Source organism: Mauremys reevesii, linkage group 5, assembly GCF_016161935.1.
Source record: "Mauremys reevesii isolate NIE-2019 linkage group 5, ASM1616193v1, whole genome shotgun sequence".
NCBI lineage: Eukaryota > Metazoa > Chordata > Testudines > Geoemydidae > Mauremys > Mauremys reevesii.
The window spans coordinates 105,937,159-105,956,837 of record NC_052627.1 but is presented as its reverse complement, the minus strand read 5'-3'; the positions used below and the strand labels follow the sequence as shown (position 1 = coordinate 105,956,837).

The 19,679-nt window shown below is 40.7% G+C and overlaps 1 protein-coding gene across 2 annotated transcripts in view; it reads right to left on the bottom strand.

Moving 5' to 3' along the window:
- ADGRA3 (adhesion G protein-coupled receptor A3) overlaps positions 1-19,679 on the bottom strand; it is a 114,774-nt gene that overhangs the window by 6,402 nt on the left and 88,693 nt on the right. For both annotated transcript variants that reach the window (XM_039541104.1, XM_039541105.1), the window contains 3 exons: positions 10,434-10,558; positions 9,258-9,381; positions 6,295-6,440 (listed from right to left, as the gene is read on the bottom strand). In XM_039541104.1, coding sequence (XP_039397038.1) covers positions 6,295-6,440; positions 9,258-9,381; positions 10,434-10,558 — 395 coding nt within the window. The remainder of the gene's footprint in view (positions 1-6,294; positions 6,441-9,257; positions 9,382-10,433; positions 10,559-19,679) is intronic.

Below are 19,679 nucleotides of genomic sequence, written 5' to 3'. Positions count from 1 at the left end.
TAATTAAAGAGTTCCTGATGGAGCCATATTGGCCTCTTACTATTCCTTCCTATCTTTCCATCACACCAGGATAGTCTCTGAGAAACTACCAGCTCTCCTTTTTCCCTTATATTTTCTTCTCATGGGGCTTGACCTATCAGTTCTGTGAATCTGTTAAAGTTTGCTTTTTTTGAAGTTCAGTGTCATTTTGCTATTCTCACTCATTTCCTTCCTTTCCTAAGAATCATGAAGTCTATCATGATCAATCTATCTATTCATGATCACTTTCACCCAAATTACCTTAAACTTTAGAATCACAACCAAGTCCTCCGTTAGTCTTGATAATGCTTAACCATGAGACCATCTTTTCTTTCCACTGTAATAATCATAAAAATATAAGCTACACTTTCTGTTGGAGGAATCAGAGTGGCAGCTGTGTTAGTCTGTATCAGCAAAAGGAACGAGGAATACTTTAGCCACCTTAGAGACTAACAAATTTATTTGAGCATAAGCTTTCGTGGGCTAAAACCCACTTCATTGGATGCATGCAGTGGAAAATACAGTAGGAAGATATATATACACAGCAGACATGAAAAAATGGGCGTTGCCATACTAACTATAAAGAGTAATCAGGTAAGGTGGGCTATTCTCAGCAGGAGAAAAAAAAACTTTTGTAGTGATAATCAGGATGGCCCATTTCCAACAGCTGACAAGAAGGTGTGAGTAATAGTAGGGGGAAAAATTAGTAAAAAATTAGTAAAAAATAGTAAAACCTATTTCCCCATGCTAATTTATTTCCCCTACTGTTACTCTGATGCCTTCCTCCTGTTACTGGACCGGGAGGAGCAGCAGCGCCAGGAGCAATGCCGACCATGGGACCACAATCCCGATGTGGAGAACCGGTACCATTGGTAACAGCTGCTCCATGATTGGCTCAGGCAGGTGGACCCGCGCCAGTGAGATGCTGGCAATTGACGCCTGGGGCTGCGGAGGCGTTGCCATGGTGGGGTCTTGGAGCAGGACGCTGAATGGGAATGATGTCAGAGTTCGTGCTGTGATTGGATGCAATAGCCCCTCCGAGACGAGGACCTTTGGCGACGTCTGCCTCGGTCCCATCAGTGTTCGCTCCTCGAGGTGGAGCAGTGCCGAGAGTCTTGGTCAGATGGAACCCAACCAGACAGCCTGGTGGGTGTCGAGGGCGATCCATGTGGACTTTGCCCTGAACAGTCGCTGGGTGGCAAATGGAATTGGGAACATTCCCTCAACCAAGACCGGTACCGAGCCGGGGCAACTGCAGAGATCCCAGTGGCAGCTTGCCTCTGGAGCGCGGGGCCATCAGCAGTGCTCCTGGTACCAGCATGGACATAACGTCCTGGGCTGCTTGCAGGACTTCTGGTGTGGATGGCATCCGGACAACTGGGGAGGCCTGCTCCAAATGGGCCAGGCTACTCCGCTCGACTTGAGTTGGAGGCCGGAGGGGATCGAGAACCACCCGATGTGGGTCTAGCCTCTGTCCTGGGTTTACTCCAGTGCCGTGGCAAAGAAGGCCTCTTCCTAGCCTTCTTGGTGTGCCCCGTGGATGGGAAACAGTGCCGACTAGTCAATGGCGCCAAAGGGTCGCTGCGCACTGACACCGCGGTGCCGACTCGAAGTGGTGCACCAGAGCTAGGGTCAGCGCCGACTCCATCAGGATAGCCTGGAGCCTAATGTCCTTCTCTCCCTTTTTACGAGGCTTAAACGACTTGCAAATCTTGCAGCAATCGCTGAGATGGGTTTCCTCCAAACAGCGTAGACAGTCCACGTGCAGATCACTCAGTGGCATAGATCGCCTACAAGTGTCACACGACTTAAAACCCGGGGCACGAGGCATTCCCCTGCCCAGGTGCTTTAGCTAAACTAAACTAACTAAACAACTAACTACAGGTACCATACACTGAATGAACAAGCAGTTTCAGGGACAAGCTACAGCAAAACTGGAGCAGAGCAGTTCTGAAGCACCCTTCGCTGGTGGCAAGAAGGAACCAAGGGTGGGGAGAGCGTGCAGAGCCCCTTATACTGCGCTATTGAGGCGCCACTCCAGGGGTAAGGGATGCTCCCTTACGGGTACTGCTAGGGGAAAAACTTCTGGCACCAGTGCACGTGGCAAGCATGCACACCTACTGTGGAATACACATGAACAATCACTCGAACAAGAACTATCACCCTACTCTGCTGATGAGTACACACATTTGGAAAGTCTTCCCAAGCAAGCTACATACAACCTGCCTACACCCACCAACCAATAGACTGTCTCTCAAAGTTCAGTACATTCACTCATCAAGATGTTCTGGACACCCTAAAGAAATCGGGCTCCAAGCCCTGTGAATCCAACTCTTGCTTTTCCTATCTTCTGAAAGAGTTATGAACTGGTATCACTCCTGACCAAAGTAGCTAACAACTCATTCAGGGTTTCCTTCCTCCTTCAAACATGCAACAATCTGACCAACACTGAAAAAAATCCACCCACCCTGGACACATTGGCTTTAGCCAACTAGCACCCTGTGTCAACTGATCTATTCCTGAGCAATCTCAGAGAGGCTAGCCCAAAGACCAACCACAAGCTCATTTAACTGAAGTGAATATCCTAGATCTGGCGCTATCTGGATTCAGGCCAGTGCATGGGACAGAAAGAACTTTAGTGGCACCGATGGATGATCTCGTCAGCCCATTGTTTAGATTTGATCCTGAATTCTTCACTGACACTATGCTCTCACCTAGCAGCACCCAAGGGTAATGCTTTCTACCATGTCTGGTCAGCAAGGAGACTGTCTCATCCTGATGGATGGTGATCTGGACTCAGTTATGCATGCCTTTGTCATCTCTTGGCGAGATCACAGTAACACAGTATACACGGGCATGAAGCCTTCAGCCCTTAGGAAACTCCAACTGATACAGAACTCTGAAGCACATCTCCTCAGCAACATAGGCTGCCATGACTATATTAAACCTTCCCTCCACTTTCTACACTGGCTTTCCACAGAACTTCAAAACAAGTTCAGGATCTCAGTCCTTATCTTCAAAATGTTCAATGGCCTGGGCCGGGATATCTAAAACATCACCTAAAGTTCCAGAATGGAGACCCGGGTTGACAATTTTGCTCCTGGGGTACAATCAATACTCCAGATGTGGCTCGCCAGTACTGAATGGAGAGGAATAATCACTTCCCTCAATCTGTTGGCAATGCTCCTACTAATGCAGCCCAATATGCTGTTTGCCTTCTTGGCAACAAGGGCACACTGTTGTCTCCTATCCAACTTCTTGTCCACTGTAATCCCCAGGTCCTTTTCTGCAAAACTGCTGCTTAGCCAGTTGGTCCCCAGCCTGTAGCAGTGCATGGGATTCTTCCATCCTAAGTGCAGGACTCTGCACTTGTCCTTGTTGAACCTCATCAGTTTTCTTTTGGCCCATTCCTCCTATTTGTCTAGGTCACTTTAGACCCTATCCCTTACTCTCCAGCATATTTACCCCTCCTCCCAGCTTAGTGTCATTCGTGAACTTGCTGAGGATGCAATCCATCCCATCGTCCAGATCATTAATGAAGATGTTGAAGAAAACTGGCCCCAGGACTGACCCCTGGGGCACTCCACTTGATACCTGCTGCCAGCTAGACATTGAGCCATTGATCACTACCTGTTGCGCCCAACTATCTAGCCAGCTTTCTATCCACCTTAAAAGTCCATTCATCCAATCCACACTTATTTAACTTGCTGGCAAGAATATTGTGGGAGTCCGTATCAAAAGCTTTGCTAAAGTCAAGGTATATCACGTCCACCGCTTTCCCCATATCCACAGAGTCAGTTATCTCATCATAGAAGGCAATCAGGTTGGTCAGGCATCACTTGCCCTTCGTGAATGCATGTTGACAGTTCCTGATCACCTTCCTCTCTGCCAAGTGCTTCAAAATGGATTCCTTGAGTATCTGCTCCATGATTTTTCCAGGGACTGAGGTGAGGCTGACCAGTCTGTAGTTCCCTGGATTCTCTTTCTTTCCTTTTTTAAAGATGGGTACTAGTATTTGCCTTTTTCCAGTCGTCCAGGACATCCCCCAATCACCGCAAGTTTTCAAAGATAATGGCCAATGGCTCTGTAATCACATCAGCCAACTCTCTCAGCACAGTCGGATGCATTGCATCTGGCCCCATGGACTTGTGCATGTCCAGCTTTTCTAAATAGTCCTTAACCTGTTCTTTCACCTCTGAGGGCTGCTCACCTCCTCCCCATATTGTGCTGCCCAGTGCAGCATTCTGGGAGCTGACGGTGTCTGTGAAGACCAAGGCAAAAAAAGCATTGAGTACTTCAGCTTTTTCCACATCATCTGTCACTAGGTTGCCTCCCCTATTCAGTAAGGGTCCCACACTTTACTACTACTTTTTGCTAATATACCTGTAGAAACCTTGCCAGCTGCAACTCCAATTGTGCTTTGGCCTTCCTGATTACACCCCTGCACTCTCAAGCAATATTTTTATACTCCTCCCTAGTCATCTGTCCAAGTTTCCCCTTCTTGTAAGCTTCTTTTTTGTGTTTAAGCTCACCAAAGATTTCTCTGGTAAGCCAAGCTGGACGCCTGACATATTTGCTATTCTTTCTATACATCAAGATGGCCTGTTCCTGCTCCCTCAATAAGGCTTCCTTAAAATACAGCCAGCTCTTCTAGACTCCTTTCCCCCTCATATTAGCCTCCCAGGGGATCCTGCCCATCAGTTCCCTGAGGGAATCAAAGTCTGTTTTTCTGAAGTCCAAGGTCTGTATTCTGCTGCTCTCCTTGCTTCCTTTTGTCAGGATCCTGAACACAACCATCTCATGGTCACTGCTGCCCAGGTTGCCACCCACTTCTACTTCCCCTACCAATTCTTCCCTGTTTGTGAGCAGCAGTATATATATTTAAAAACCTTCCAAAAAGAGATACTCTACTGCACACACTTCTTCCCTTGGTGAGAGGATGAGCGAAGAAACATGACAGATGTTAAGTATCAGAGGGGTAACCATGCTAGTCTGGATCTGTAAAAGCAGCAAAGAGTCTTGTGGCACCTTATAGACTAACAGACGTTTGGGAGCATGGGCTTTTGTGGGTGAATACCCACTTCGTTGGATGCAACATGACAGATGTTAGTCACATTGCTTAATGATGTACTGAAGGTGCTCACATGCTATAGTGATAAGTATGGTACAAGAACCCATTTAGAATAGATTTATTTATTTAAAGAAAATGTGCTTACAAGTTACTCAAGGAAAGCAAAACGAACACTTGCTAACTCTTGCATTAGTTATTTAGTAATTACCTCCTACTTTCTCTGACTAAATGTATAAACTAAGTATTTCTGCCCTCAACTGTTAAACATAATTGAATTCGAATTTATCCAATGTTCTAAATAAGAAAAGCACTTGGATATTAGCTACTGACTTATCAAATTTCTGAAATAAGTGTTTCATTTGGCTTTAAATGGAAACAAAGCCAATCAACTTCTGCCACCTTGTGGAGAATTCTGGGTTAGCAAGGTTTAATTAATATTGATATGAGTTCAGCATAGCTTTGGAATAAAAACTTTTAATGCTAGATTAAAATCGTATTTTCAAGTAAACAAGACAACAATTTACTTGAAGAAAAAAAATTATATTTCAGTAATTTTAGAAGGCATGAAGAAAATCTTAACTGAAATGCATTCCTGTAATTTTCCTATTTACCAAGTACTAGTAGCATGTCTAACACATTTTTCTTCTCTAATCTTTTCTCTAATTTTCTCTCTCTAATCAGAGAATTTGCTGAACAGTTTCATCTTGAATTGAAATTAAAAAAAAAATAATTTCTGTGTTTAAAACACAGGACTAGGAGTCTGGGGGATGTAGGGTGACATTTTCAAATTAAATTGGAACAGTGTGAGACCAAAGCTGAGCACTTTTGATAATTCCACCCCAAAATCCCAATCCCACCTCTGCTACTGCTATCATGTAGGACCTTGGGTAAATAATTTCATGACTCTGTGCCTCAGTTTCTTAATCTGTGAAACAGGAATACCACCCTCCTCTAATAAGAATGATCCTCTTTTTCAAGTTCATGATTGTTTGGGGCCTATATTAATAATTTGGAAACAGCTTTGAAAGCCTTGCAACAAAGGTATTGTAGGTGTGCCAAATATTATAGCACTGTGTTATTGGATGTTTCCCATGATAATATTTCCCATTTCATTCAAAGCATCCAAAATTATGTTTAGTCTACTTCAGAAATTCTAACTGAAAGACAAACGATAAAGCAGACATTAAACAACATAGTGCTCTCACCTGAGCATTGGTCTAGGTGGAGGAGGCGGCTCATCAGGATCTTGACACCTCTTTGCTTTTTTAGTAACTTGTTTATAGATGTTACGAGATGTCACTCCCAGCCACAGTACTGTGGCAAGAGTAGAATAATGCAGAATTATCCCAACCTTGAAAATAAATGTTAAAAACACAAGCTTTACTAGTTCAGACAAAAATTTTTTTTATAATTATTTATACAGCACCTAATTCAGTGATTCTCAAAGCCGGTCTGCCGCTTGTTCAGGGAAAGCCTCTGGTGGGCCGGGCCAGTTTGTTTACCTGCCACGTCCGCAGGTTCGTCCGATCACAGCTCCCACTGGCTGGGCCAATAGGGGCTGCGGGAAGGGCAGCCAGCACATCCCTTGGCCCGCACCTCTTCCTGCAGCCCCCATTGGCCTGGAGCAGTGAACCACAGCCAGTGGGAGCCGCGATCAGCTGAACCTGTGGACGCGGCAGGTAAACAAGCCAGCCCGGCCCGCTAGGGGCTTTCCCTGAACAAGCGGTGGGATCGGCTTTGAGAACCACTGACCTAATGTACTTTAATTTTTTTTAAAGTTCAGCTCTTCTACAGAATATTTTTGTTTTATTTTGGCTTAGTTTTAAATGACAAACCACGTAAAATGACTTTCTTACATGAATGAATTAGGCATTTAAAAATAAACTGAAAAACAGGTAGATTATTCACAAATGTAATAACATTTGTTATAAACCAAATATATTTATATCTTATGAAACACAAGTTTTTTAAAATGTCAATATAATGTTACGGCTAGACATTTAAATACCAAGAAGTGATGGAACAGTAAAAGTAAGGTTCTCGTGGTAACTATCTTGTAGACACTGCATGTAGTGGGCTAGAAACTGGTAACCCACTGACTTTAATATAAGGCAACCAGGAGCCCCAGTACATATATTTGGATACAAATTTAACAGTCTTAGTAATTCAAATTAATAGATTCATGGAATGAGTATGAATTATTATTAGGAAAACAGTAGCTGAATTCAGACTTTGTGTGTTTACATATGTAACATTAAAGGTGCATGGACCATTTGCTTTTCTAAAATTCAAATTTCTTGGGTAGTGTTTAAAAAAGAAAAAACTGCCTGTGCCCACTGAAACTTTGAATTTCACACTTCTATTGAAATGAACAGAGTGCAGGGGAGCAGAATTCACACATGACTTTAGTGACAACAACAAAAAAGGTAGAAATGATATGCATCGTTTGCTGGAGGACGGGAGTGTGAGTGTGCGCGCGCACCTACACTGCACCCTTTTTTTGTGTACATACACGTGTAGTTCCTCTAGCACAGGTATAAACAGCAGTGCAGACAGTGAGGCATGGTTTAGCCGAGTAAAGACACACATAAAGGGCGTGGGTATGTGCCTGAGTATATACCCTACATGGCTCTCTACTTGTCTAAGATGTGCCTCCTCCTCCTCCACTTTTTTTTTTTTTTTAAACAGTATACTGTCACCCTGCCTCCCTACTGCTGGAGCCTTTCCCTACCATAGGAAAAGACTCTGGAAGTAGGGAAAAGCTCCGATAGATGGGAGGCAGTGGGGAAAGGCTGCAGCAGGGAACTGTTGCTAGAGGCCTTCCCCTTCCAGACAAAGAGACTCCAGCAGCAGGGCAAGGCTCCGGCAGTGGGGCAGCAGCAGGAAAAGGCTGAGCATTTTTTTTTATTGAACCTATGCTGCCCTATTGAATTGTTAACCTTATATACAGGAAATTAAAAGAAAAATGAATGTGTCGTGAAAAGTATTTTCTTTAGCTACTCCAGGAGTCACCAGAGGGTGTCCTACTATTCAGAGTGAGTTTTAAAATGGATGTAAGAAACAGAAATGATAAAAAATTCAAGAAACATTTAATTGACATTGATACAAGATGGCACCTGCTATTACAGCTGAAACCCTGAAACTGGCTTAGACATCACCTTGTGAGCTCAAACATCAGTCTCAGTAGAGCTACGAACACTCAAACTCTATATAAAATGAACACTCTGAAATTATAGAAAATCACAGAACAGATGAAACTGGTGGCTTTTATTTATAAAAACCACAGGTCTTTGGAGTGGAAACAAATCCTAAAAAGGGAAGGAATGAGAAGTCACTTTCTCATTCTAAGTAGAATAATAGAACTGTAGGGCTGGAAGGAACCTGAAGAGATCATGTAGTAGGAAAAAGTAAATATTCTACTACTTTTTTTTCCATGTGGCATACAAAACCATATATAATATAATATATGGAGATATACCTATCTCATAGAATTAGAAGGGACCTTGAAAGGTCAGCAAGTCTAGCCCCCTGCCTTCACTAGCAGGACTAAGTACTGATTTTGCCCCAGATCCCTAAGTAGCCTCCTCAAGGATTGAACTCACAATCCTGGGTTTAGCAAGCCACTGCTCAAACCACTGATAGTTCTTGAAACAACTGATTTTATAATTGATAGCCTTTAGAAATAAAACGACTACATAAAGGAACTTGAGATACTACCTCCAAAACTTTAGAAAAACAAATATGTCTTCTCTTTCTCACCACCCAATCCTATTAATCTTCCAGTTTTCAGATTGGCTCCAATTCTTTCCCTCAGGAGTGGATGAAGATATATGAAACCTCCATCTGAAGTCAAAAGTTATTGCTGGTCTGCAAATCATATAGAGGAGTGATGAAGCTGGTAACTTCTTTCCTCAAATGGAATCAGGTATGATTGGAAAAAAAAATCCATACTCTGTTTACATACCAGATTTAAATAATTTCCATATAATGTTGCTAAGCAAATTTTGGGTTTGCCTTAGCTTTCTCAGCAGAAATCAGGGTAAAATAATTGAGCAAATATTTGCTTAAACATGACCGTAATTCATTATTTTTAAAATAGCCATGAATCATGTATTTATATTTTATTACAGTTTCTTACATTTCTAATCTTACTTCTATGTTTACTTACTGCTTGGCAGACGCTGGTGCTTTTGGTCTGAGTTATACCTCCAATAAACATCACACATGTCAGGAAAATATGGAAGCTCAGGTTAACTAACATATGCCAGCTTTTAACGCTGATCCTGATCACACTGTTGAAGAAAAATATTTTAGTCTATATAACACATCATTGCATGCTTATCTTTCAGAAACACAGTCTTGGCTTCTAAGTACCTAATCCTTTTTGAACATGAGACTTAGGCATTGCTGTGCTCAGCGCTGCAACGCTCAAATACCTCTAAAAACTGGCCCTTAATTCTAAAGAGGTGTTTCTTACTTCATGTACAAGGAGGAAAGAAATGTAGGCATATATAGTATTAAGGCTTAGTTGTCAAATCCATTTCCATTTAATCACTGATATTTGCACCAACAATTTGTTTGCAGGAGCAAAATATTCAGATACAATTCTGTGGTACAAAATGTGGCAGTCAAAAAGGATGTCTGGCTGAAGATTTCGGCTTTAGTATATAAAACACTATTTGTGATATGGTATGTATGAGAGTCATGTATGAGACAACTTTTCTGTAGGATTTCATAACTTAAAGGATAATACGTGACAACATTCTGAACTGTGTACAAGTCTGAAGCTGGCCTTTTAAAAATTAGATTTTGACAGGGCTCAATACCATATATTCCTGGGCTAGTAATTCTTAACACTGATGTACATTTAGGCTTCACAGAATTCAATTGTTTTCTATATTGATTTTTATTTTTAAGCATTTTTTCAATTTTCTTTGATTTTCACATTCACATTTGGGGAAATTATGGTGGTTGTCAGACTATTATTCAGTGACAAGAGACACTGAGATTCAAACAGTTAAAGATTTATAACCATTAAAAGCAAATTGTCAACAGCACATGTCAAAATATACAAAGTAAATATTTAAAGCCAGCCTTAAATCAAATTCTGAACTTCTCAAGCAGTATGTGTCTTACTTTGCCTATCTGTAAACTCTGATCATCATTAACGGAAATATTTTGTTTGTATGTACGTGTGTGATAAAACTGACATTTACTGGGAAAAAAACCTGAATCCTTCCAAGTCTCTTTATATTAATATTTGCTTGATTTCATACAATAAGTCTCAGAGTAAGTGTAACTTGAGATCTGCATTACATAAATCTCCATTATTTTTATTTCTTACCCATGGTGGTATATATAGCTGACTATGATCATCAAGAGGCACATTAGCAGAACTATAGAAGTAGCATAAATAACTGGATGCAAGAGAGCAGCTGGTTGGGTATACAATTCACCTCCTGCCAAATCCTGACAGAAAAAAAATGTGGCATTAGTCAGCATTTTTATCCCACTTTGGTGATGAGCAAAATAAGTAACTGGGACTTTCATTTTAAAATCCAAAAGAACATACTGGGAATATATTTCAAGTCCTATAGTAAACATGTAGTCAAGTCTGCAAGTCACTGCAGTTCAGTGTGAATGAATAATAAAAGCTTTAACACAACATCTTAACTTCATGTATTCAAGTTTAATTAAGTAAGCAATTTGCAATGGCGCTATTAGGAATTCACCTACTTTATTGTTAAAATACATTCAACACACATAGTACTTATATGTGTTTGGTTAGCACAAGCAGTAAAAAAGTCATTTGAATTACTATATCTCTACCTCAATATAACGCTGTCCTTGGGAGGTATATTGAACTTGCTTTGATCCACCGGAGTGCGCTGCGCAGCCCCGCCCCCCGGAGCACTGCTTTACCGCGTTATATCCAAATTCGTGTTATATTGGGTGGCGTTATATCGAGGTAGTGGTATTACATTTCAGTAACTGACAATAATATACACATTTTTTGTAAAATGGTTAAGATTACTAAAAAGCACCTCTTTAGGGTACAGATATGGAGTCCTGAAATTTAAGTATGATAATATTCCAAAACCACTAAATTGCTGTATGTGTGTCCTTTTTTAGTACTGATAGTGACAAAATGAGTAGAATCATAGATGTGTTTGTGTATGTATATTAATAAATAATAAAAGTTACATTAAAAGGATGTTGAGGTTGCACAGTTAAGCATTCAAAACTTTTCAGGAAATGTTAGAATTAAAATTGCTTATTGTGAGAAATAGTGTACATGAGAATACAGAGCTAGTATAAACTTAAAGGGAAACTACACTAAAGCAGTGGTTCTCAAAGCCAGTCCACCACTTGTTCAGGGAAAGCCCCTGGTGGGCTGGGTCAGTTTGTTTATCTGCCATGTTCGCAGTTTCAGCCGATCACGGCTCCCACTGCCCACGGTTCACCGCTCCAGGCCAATGGTGGCTGCGGGAAGCGGCCCAGACCAAGGGATGTGCTGGCCGCCCTTCCCGCAGCCCCCATTGGCCTGGGATGTCGGTGGGAGCCACGATCAGCTGAACCTGAGGATGTGGCAGATAAACAAACCAGCCAGGCCTGCCAGGAGCTTTCCCTGAACAAGCGGCAGACCGGCTTTGAGAACGACTGCACCAATTCTCTTGTTGCAAAGGAAAAGATGTGACAGCTGTCAAGACATATCTAAATTTACAATAAAGAAATGCTGAGGAATGCATGATGAAATGGTTGCTTCCATTGGACAATTTTTAGATGAACCTTTTTGAGGCCTTCTTTTGGATGCTGTTACCACGTTTCACTGAACTGTTTACCTGGAGGACTGAACTAGGGCAACTCCCTCAAAGCTGGCTTCATTTTTGATATTTCAGGATTCACACTGCATATGGTCACAACAATGGATATTTTAAGGAAACTGCTGTCTCAAGCGTGACTTTCTTAGACTCACATTTGACCAAAACTTGCCATTTCGATGTGAAGGGACCATGTTTTAGGGCTTCAAGGCGTATTTCACACCCAAGGCCCAGAGACCCTGTGGGAAGTACTGTAAGGGGCAGCAAGCTAGAACCACAATGATATACAACAAGGTAAATGCAAAAGGACTTGTAGACTTTCAGACCAGCAAGACACCTGATCAGAGACTGACATTCTTAGCTCCCTGGAAGTCAAAACCATGGGCCTGACCTGTCTCCCAGTACCCAAAGACCCTAGAAGCATGAAGTACCATGACAGTTACTTCATTGCCTGATCCCTTGACTTAATTTACAAACTCCTATATTGTATCAGTTTCACAGCCACGAGAGCTGAAGGGCTCTAACTCCTTTTTCTCTTTTTCCCCCCTCTTTTTATTTTTTTTGTCTTGTATTTATTAGCTGGGAGCTGGCCCGTCCTTTTTATTATTTTAGGGTGTGAATGTGTGGCTGAGTGCATGCATGTATTACTGCATGTAAAGATCTCATGAGAAAGAATAGTCCCCAAACGTAAATAGCCCTAAAATGCTGTGTTGTAAAATCTTTGAATATGGTGTTCTGTGAAAATGTCCAGAGAAGGCAAGCTGTCCGCTACAGTTTAAGTGAGAGCTGCTAAACATCCACTTTTCAGAGTATTTTGTTAAAGTCTGTATTTGTGGATTTTGTTTTTGTTTTTTTGGAGTGGGGAGAATAGATTAGCCATTATAAATGAGAGAAAGTTACTTACCTTACAGTAACTGGAGATTTGAGATGCATGGTCCCCTATCTGTATTCCAGTGTTGGTATGCGCACACGCCATGTGCCCAGAGCCGGAGAATTCTGAAAGCAGTATCCGTTGGTCTACACATGGGCCCTGGCTCACCTCATGCCTCTGACTGAGGAGATAAAAGGCTAGGTGGGCCAACCACCTCTCCAATTCCTTCTTTATCTCAAATCAGAGAAGATCCAAAGCAGAGGGGAAGGAGAGTGGGTAGTGGAATAGATAAGGCCCCCACATCTCAAAGAGCTTCCAGTTACTATAAGGTAAGTAACTCTCTCATTCTTTGAGTGCTGGTTCCTATGTTTACTCTACTGTGGGTGACTGACAAGCAGTACTCAAAGAGGAGGGTGAGAGATTGTACATGCAAGAGACGAATGAAGGACTGACATTTCAAAAAAAGCATTAGCTGAGGAGTCCTGTACCAAGGCATAGTGTCTCGCAAATGTGTGGATGGAAATCTCAAGTAGACACCTGTGACTCTGGCAGACCAGGTGCCAGTTCATGTCAAACCCCTTAGGCCTCAACTGAGCACTGACAAATTCATAGCTGGAAAACAGTCTATCTCAGGTCTGTGTTAGAATTGTTAAAATAGGTGTTAGGTTTGTAAGAATATGTTTAGACTTTATGAAATGCTGTAAGTTGCTGTGTGCATTAATCTCACTTATGATAGCTGCATCCCATGTTATAAGGTAATATTTAAGTGTTTGCTCTGTAACTAAAAGTATTTGCTCTGAAACTGTAAACCACTGGTCAGGAGAGAAGCACTACCAAATATGAAATACTAGTTTGCCACAGTAAGTGTTATCTCTTGCCCAGCAAAGGAAGGCCCATAGAAAGACAAACCATTATGAAATATCAGAGAACAAAAGACAGACTTTGTTGAGTGCTTCCCGCCACATCCATGAGGAGATGTGCATATGTACTCATCCCATCAGCTTGAATTCTGGAGGAAGGGAATAAAAATCCCTGACAAGAAAAAAAAACTGTATCTTTATGCTATTTGGACTCAGAAGGGCAAGGATTACTAAGCATAAGCAAAAGATACCCAGTGTTTGGCGTGGGTTAGCCCCGAAGGACACATACAGCTTGCTTATTATAGAAGTTTCTATTACCTTTTGAAACGTAACACTGTAACTCATTTGTGTGTGTATGTTTATCTGATATAAACTTCAGAGTAGCAGCCGTGTTAGTTTGTATCCGCAAAAAGAACAGGAGTACTAGTGGCACCTTAGAGACTAACAAATTTATTTCAGCATGATCTTTCGTGAGCTACAGCTCACTTCTTCGGATGCATAGAATGGAACACACAGACAGGAGATATTTATACATACAGAGAACATGAAAAGGTGGAAGTATGCATACCAACAGGAAGAGTCTAATCAATTGAGATGAGCTATCATCAGCAGGAGAAAAAAAACTTTTGAAGTGATAATTAAGATGACCCATAGAAGGTGTGAGGAGAACTTAACATAGGGAAATAGATTCAATTAGTGTAATGACCCAACCATTCCCAGTCTCTGTTTAGGCCTGAGTTAATTGTGTCTAATTTGCATATTACTTCAGTTCAGCAGTTTCTCTTTGGAGTCTGTTTTTGAAGTTTTTTTGTTGCAAAATTGCCACCTTCAAGTCTGTCACTGAGTGGTTAGAGAGGTTGAAGTGTTCTCCCACTGGTTTTTGAATGTTATGATTCCTGATGTCAGATTTGTGTCCATGTACATTGGCCAAATGTACAGTCTCTACGCAAAAGAATAAATGGACACAAATCTGACATCAGGAATCATAACATACTTCTTCAAAGTAGCCTCATGCTTATGAGAATGCTCCCTGCTCTCCTTGCAAGGCCCCACTGAGGGATCTAGGAGGGCAGACTCCCTTGCTCTGGAGATGGATCTTGTGGGGGTATGGAACAGACACTAACTCACTCACTCTAAAATACAAACTATCAGACAAAAACCTGAAAACCTGAACTATAAAAATTATTTACATATATCTAAATATATTCACAGATAAAGGAGAAAGCTGAAGCTTCAGACACTGGAGGTTCCGACCCAGGCCATGCGGCGGTGAGAAGCAATTGGAAGGTGGTCTGTATGCCCTATCCTTTATCTCCTCAGTTGGAGACACAAGGTGAGCAAGGTCACATGTGTGAACCAATGAACACTGCTTTCAAAATTCTCTGGCTCCAAGCACATGGAATGCACGTGTACCCACAGGGAACACACACAGGGACCAGCACTCGAAAAAGAATAGTGAAATCTAAGGAGGAAACCTCAGTTGGCTCAGATACATGACTTTGATGTATATAGTTTTGTTTTAAATAGTAAAACTGATACTAAAACATTTAACCAGCTCTGTTGATTTCACTGCCTTGAGTTCTTCAATTGGGGTTTATAACTAAACACACAGCTATCTCCTTAGATTCCTGTTTTGGGATTTACAAGGATTGGCTTTTGTGCTATTAATCTGATGATCTGACTCATTGATTCAATCCATTATCACTGTTAACTCATTGACCTGACTTTAATAGGATAATTATATTATTTAACAGTTTAGTGGCAATAATATACACATTTGTTTTGGCAACATGCTTTCTTGAATTTATCTTTATTAACTGCAATACATTTATAAAATGGATACTGGATCACATTTTTTCAATAAATAACTTGGGACATAACCACTAGGAATGTCTGGTGGGTATCAGCTGACCTGCCTAGGAACCTAATCCAGTCCCTCTAAGTGGACCCTCTGGTTCATGCAGTATGCAACCTTAATTTGGTCCTTCTGTGCATATGTACTATGACAGTCTTTCCAACCATTAAATAGAAAGTTTGTGGCAGAGCCATGAATAGGATTCGACTCTCCTGGGATTGAATCCAACACCCTATTCACAGGAGATATTCTCTCCCCTCTTGTAATCCTCTGCCTCTTTTGCTGTCCATCCTGTCCAATAATTGAGGCAGGGATTCTATAGTATAAATAGGTTATGATCATGTAATTAAAGACTATCATACTGCATACACGCACAGGGACATAATTAAGGTTGTATGAGCAATATTAATTCTGGTATTTTCTAATTTTGAATTGCTTGAATTTGCAACCAAAACGTCATTTTAATACAGCATTACATATAAAATACGGTCTCATTCCATCTGATGGAATTTTTACTACTTGGAACAACTCAAGCTAATATTTCTGAAGAAAATAATCTGACCCAAATGGGAGGTAAAAATCTGGCAAGCAATAACACTAAGAGCCTTGCACAAAAAAACCAGACAGGAATTTACAGTGCAATAAGGCATCAAAAAACAAAACACACCCAAGAGTCCCAGCAATTTAGCCTCTGGAATGAACACATTACAGGAGACAGTGACATGTTAGGGGAACTCAGAGGAGGAGAATAACATTTATTAGAGGCAGCAAGAACTGTCTTCTGAGGAAATATTCTAAGTATGCATATTGCAACAGGATACAAGCATGATCCAAAGCCCACAGAAGTCAATGTAAAGATTCTCATTGACGTCAATGAGGTTTGGATCAGACCTTAAGAAAGAATCTTTGCTGGAATTCCATAGCATCAGGATCTTCCAGATGGCTTCTCTGGGGCCACTATCAAATGCTTTTGTAAAATCAAGGACGTTAAAAACCATCTTCTGCTGGTATTTAAAACCTTTTTCTGTAAGTCTTCTCAAGGTGTAAATCTGGTCTGAACACTACCTACAACAAGATCAAAATCTAATCTGTTCTTCCCGGAGTACTTAATTAACAGCTATTTTCATCCTACTCAAAATAATAATGCAAAACACTTTCCAGGTACAAACAGATCCAGTTAACACAAATTAGCTGGTCATCCTTTTTAGGGATTTCTACAGATGACACCTTTTCCAGTCTTTAGGGCAGCTCTCTTTTTCCCAAACGTTCTGTACAACCTGCACATAATACTTCACCATCACTGCCTCTCCAGCTTTTAACATTTCAGCATCTATCTTATCATACCCTGGTGTCTTACCCCTTATCTTCCTCAAGTTACTTCCTCAAACGCAATTACTTCTACTGATATAGGTAAGTCTGCTATTTCTTCAGATCCCTCAGTGTGTTAAAGATTACCAGGCTGTACTCAACCAGCTACAATGTTCCATCCAATGGGCTTTCTGTCCTTCCTCTGTGGTTAAAATTGTACCATCTTGAGCCTTCACAATGCCACAACAGTTTAAGAGTTGTGATGACAGTTGTCTGGAGACTAGAAAAAGCTTTTAAGAATCTCTTCTCTTGTATGGCTCCTTGGCTTCTATTACTTTGATTTCCATCCATTCTCTCACCTCTTCTGGCTGATTTTTTAGCTTCCCTTTGTCCGCATACTCTTGTTGCAGAATAGCTCTTTTGCTGCTGTCTCATTCTTCCTGAATTCTCTTAATTCTTTCCTCTCTTCAAAAAGCCTCTGTGTATTTGGTTGGAGCCATTCTTTTCTTAGATCTTCTTACCTCTACTGTGATCCTGGTAGCATTCACAAATTACTTATTTGAAAAACTGTCACTGTTCTTCTATGACCATCCATATCTTTAGCTATTCAGATCTATGGCTAAGCAGCAGCTTAAATGTGTTTTCACTTCTGGATCCACTAACTTTCTAGTATCATACATATCCTCTACCTCACGTGGTGTTACCTGCTTTAGTTTTGATTGTTCCAACAACAAGAACTCAGTACTCGTGTATACCCTGGCAGCCAGCATTGATCTCCAGAGCATACTGATGGCAATATGAACAAGCTGTTTCTGGGTGAAGCCATAATTTGATCTCCATGTCAGTTTGTCTCTTTCCTCATATGGAAACAGTGTATCCCCAAAACAAAGACTGTTAAGGCTGCAGAGCTGGACAAAATGTTCTCCATTGCCAATCTGCCCTGGGATACCATGTCTGTCCATAATGCGCTCATATCCAATATTATTGCCACCAACCTGTGCATTTAGCTCTCCCATAAGGTTAACAATGTCATAAGTATTGATCTTGCCAAGGATGCTCTGCAAGCTTACATAGAAACAGCCTGATCTGTTCATCGGTATAATTTGTTGGCGCATAACACAAACTCTGTGACTTTTTGCATGGTTCATCAACAAGCGTGCAGTCAACATTCTAGAGTTACAGGTTCCCATTCTTCAGTGCTTTAGACGCTTCTTTGATTTGTAATAAGACTGTGCCTTCCTGGTGTGTCATCTTCTCTTCCAGATTATAAAACCATCGTCTCTTCCCATGATAATTTGCCTCATCTAGTCCATCTCATCTCACTCAGTCCAAGAATACTTATGCCAAAGATTTACATTTCTGTGATAATCTTGATCAGCCTCCCTGTGCTCCAAAGTATTCTAATATTCCAGAATCCAATTCTTGTCTTAACCTTAGCTGTAAAAATACCTCATTTCAGATGAACTTCATTGCAACTTTGATTCTCCAGCATTGGCAGGATTTACTGCTTCGCCAGTACTATCTTGTCTTAAATTCAGCAGATCGTGGTTCTCAGCAGTTTTGTTTCTATTGGCAAATCTGTGACAGACTCTTCTTGTGTCTGGGTGTTTCTGGACATGTACAACTAGAATTAAATAGATGAAATTGAAGGGCACTTGTAACCTGCCAGCGGTTATGGGCTCCTTCCACTGCAAGCACTTCATAGCCCACAGAACTCACCAAGCCACATGAAGCTTCCTGTACTATTAGTTCAAATTAATAAATTCACTGAACATTTGTTATACACATTACTTATATAAAAATCATACTTATGCTCCAGCTTATTAAAAACAGCTAGAATTGGGTATGCACTATGTGTCTCCTTATTATTAGTGTAGATGTAGAGAAGATGTAGTTTAATGTTCTGAAATACATACAGAGAGGTAGACTACAGGAGAAAATAGAGATAATATTTCCCTATACATCTCTAGCACAGTGGTCTCACCACATGCCATAATCTTGCATGTACAAATGCAAAGTACTGGGATTCAGATAACGAATAAGATATTGCTTGCGTGTCTTACAGTCTTCACAACTAGAAAGTAGTTAAACAAAAACCATTAATTGAAAAACAAAAGGTAAACTGTCTACAACCTCTAAAGGTTGTAAAATGGAGCAATTGTATCAAAAGGTAAAGCGAGATCAATGCCTGCTTGGGGAAGGTAATTGCTCAAATGATGTGGCAGTTCTGAAAAACTACCATAAATTCTGATGCTTATCTAAATCAAATCTTTTGATATTTGTCCATCAACATTAAAGCCTTAAATAATGGCACTATAATAAACAATTAATTTAAGAGAAGAAAAATCACGCAATCACCCTTTCTATAAGGGAAAGTTAGAGCTGTAGGAGAAGTCTCTGAACAAGCAAGTTCATTATTGAGAAACACCACTTTCTCCCAGCTCTGCTGTCAAAATACAAAATTACAACATAGCCCACTTGTAATTTTTCTTCATTAAAGTTGTGGTCAGGCACTGAGGCTCAAATCCTTAAGTGTCATTTTCTAGCTTTGTCACCTTAAACCTTTTCAAAATATTTTTTTCCTGTGGAAACTTAATTTTGTGTATGCACTCATAGCAACAACGTTCTATGTAATCTTTATGTGTGAATATAGAAATCTAATCAGATTAATGGTCTATGCAAACATATAGATAGTATATCTCCTTAATTTTCTTTCCTCCAGGTGGCAGAATTATATTTAACGTGAAGTAAAATCCCTCCTTGAACATAAGATGAACAAGCGTAGGTAAAATATTTCAGGTTTAAAAAAGTCTATTACATTTTAGAGGATTAAATGTAAAAAGTAAGATAAAAGAATAGAGTATCCAATTCTAGG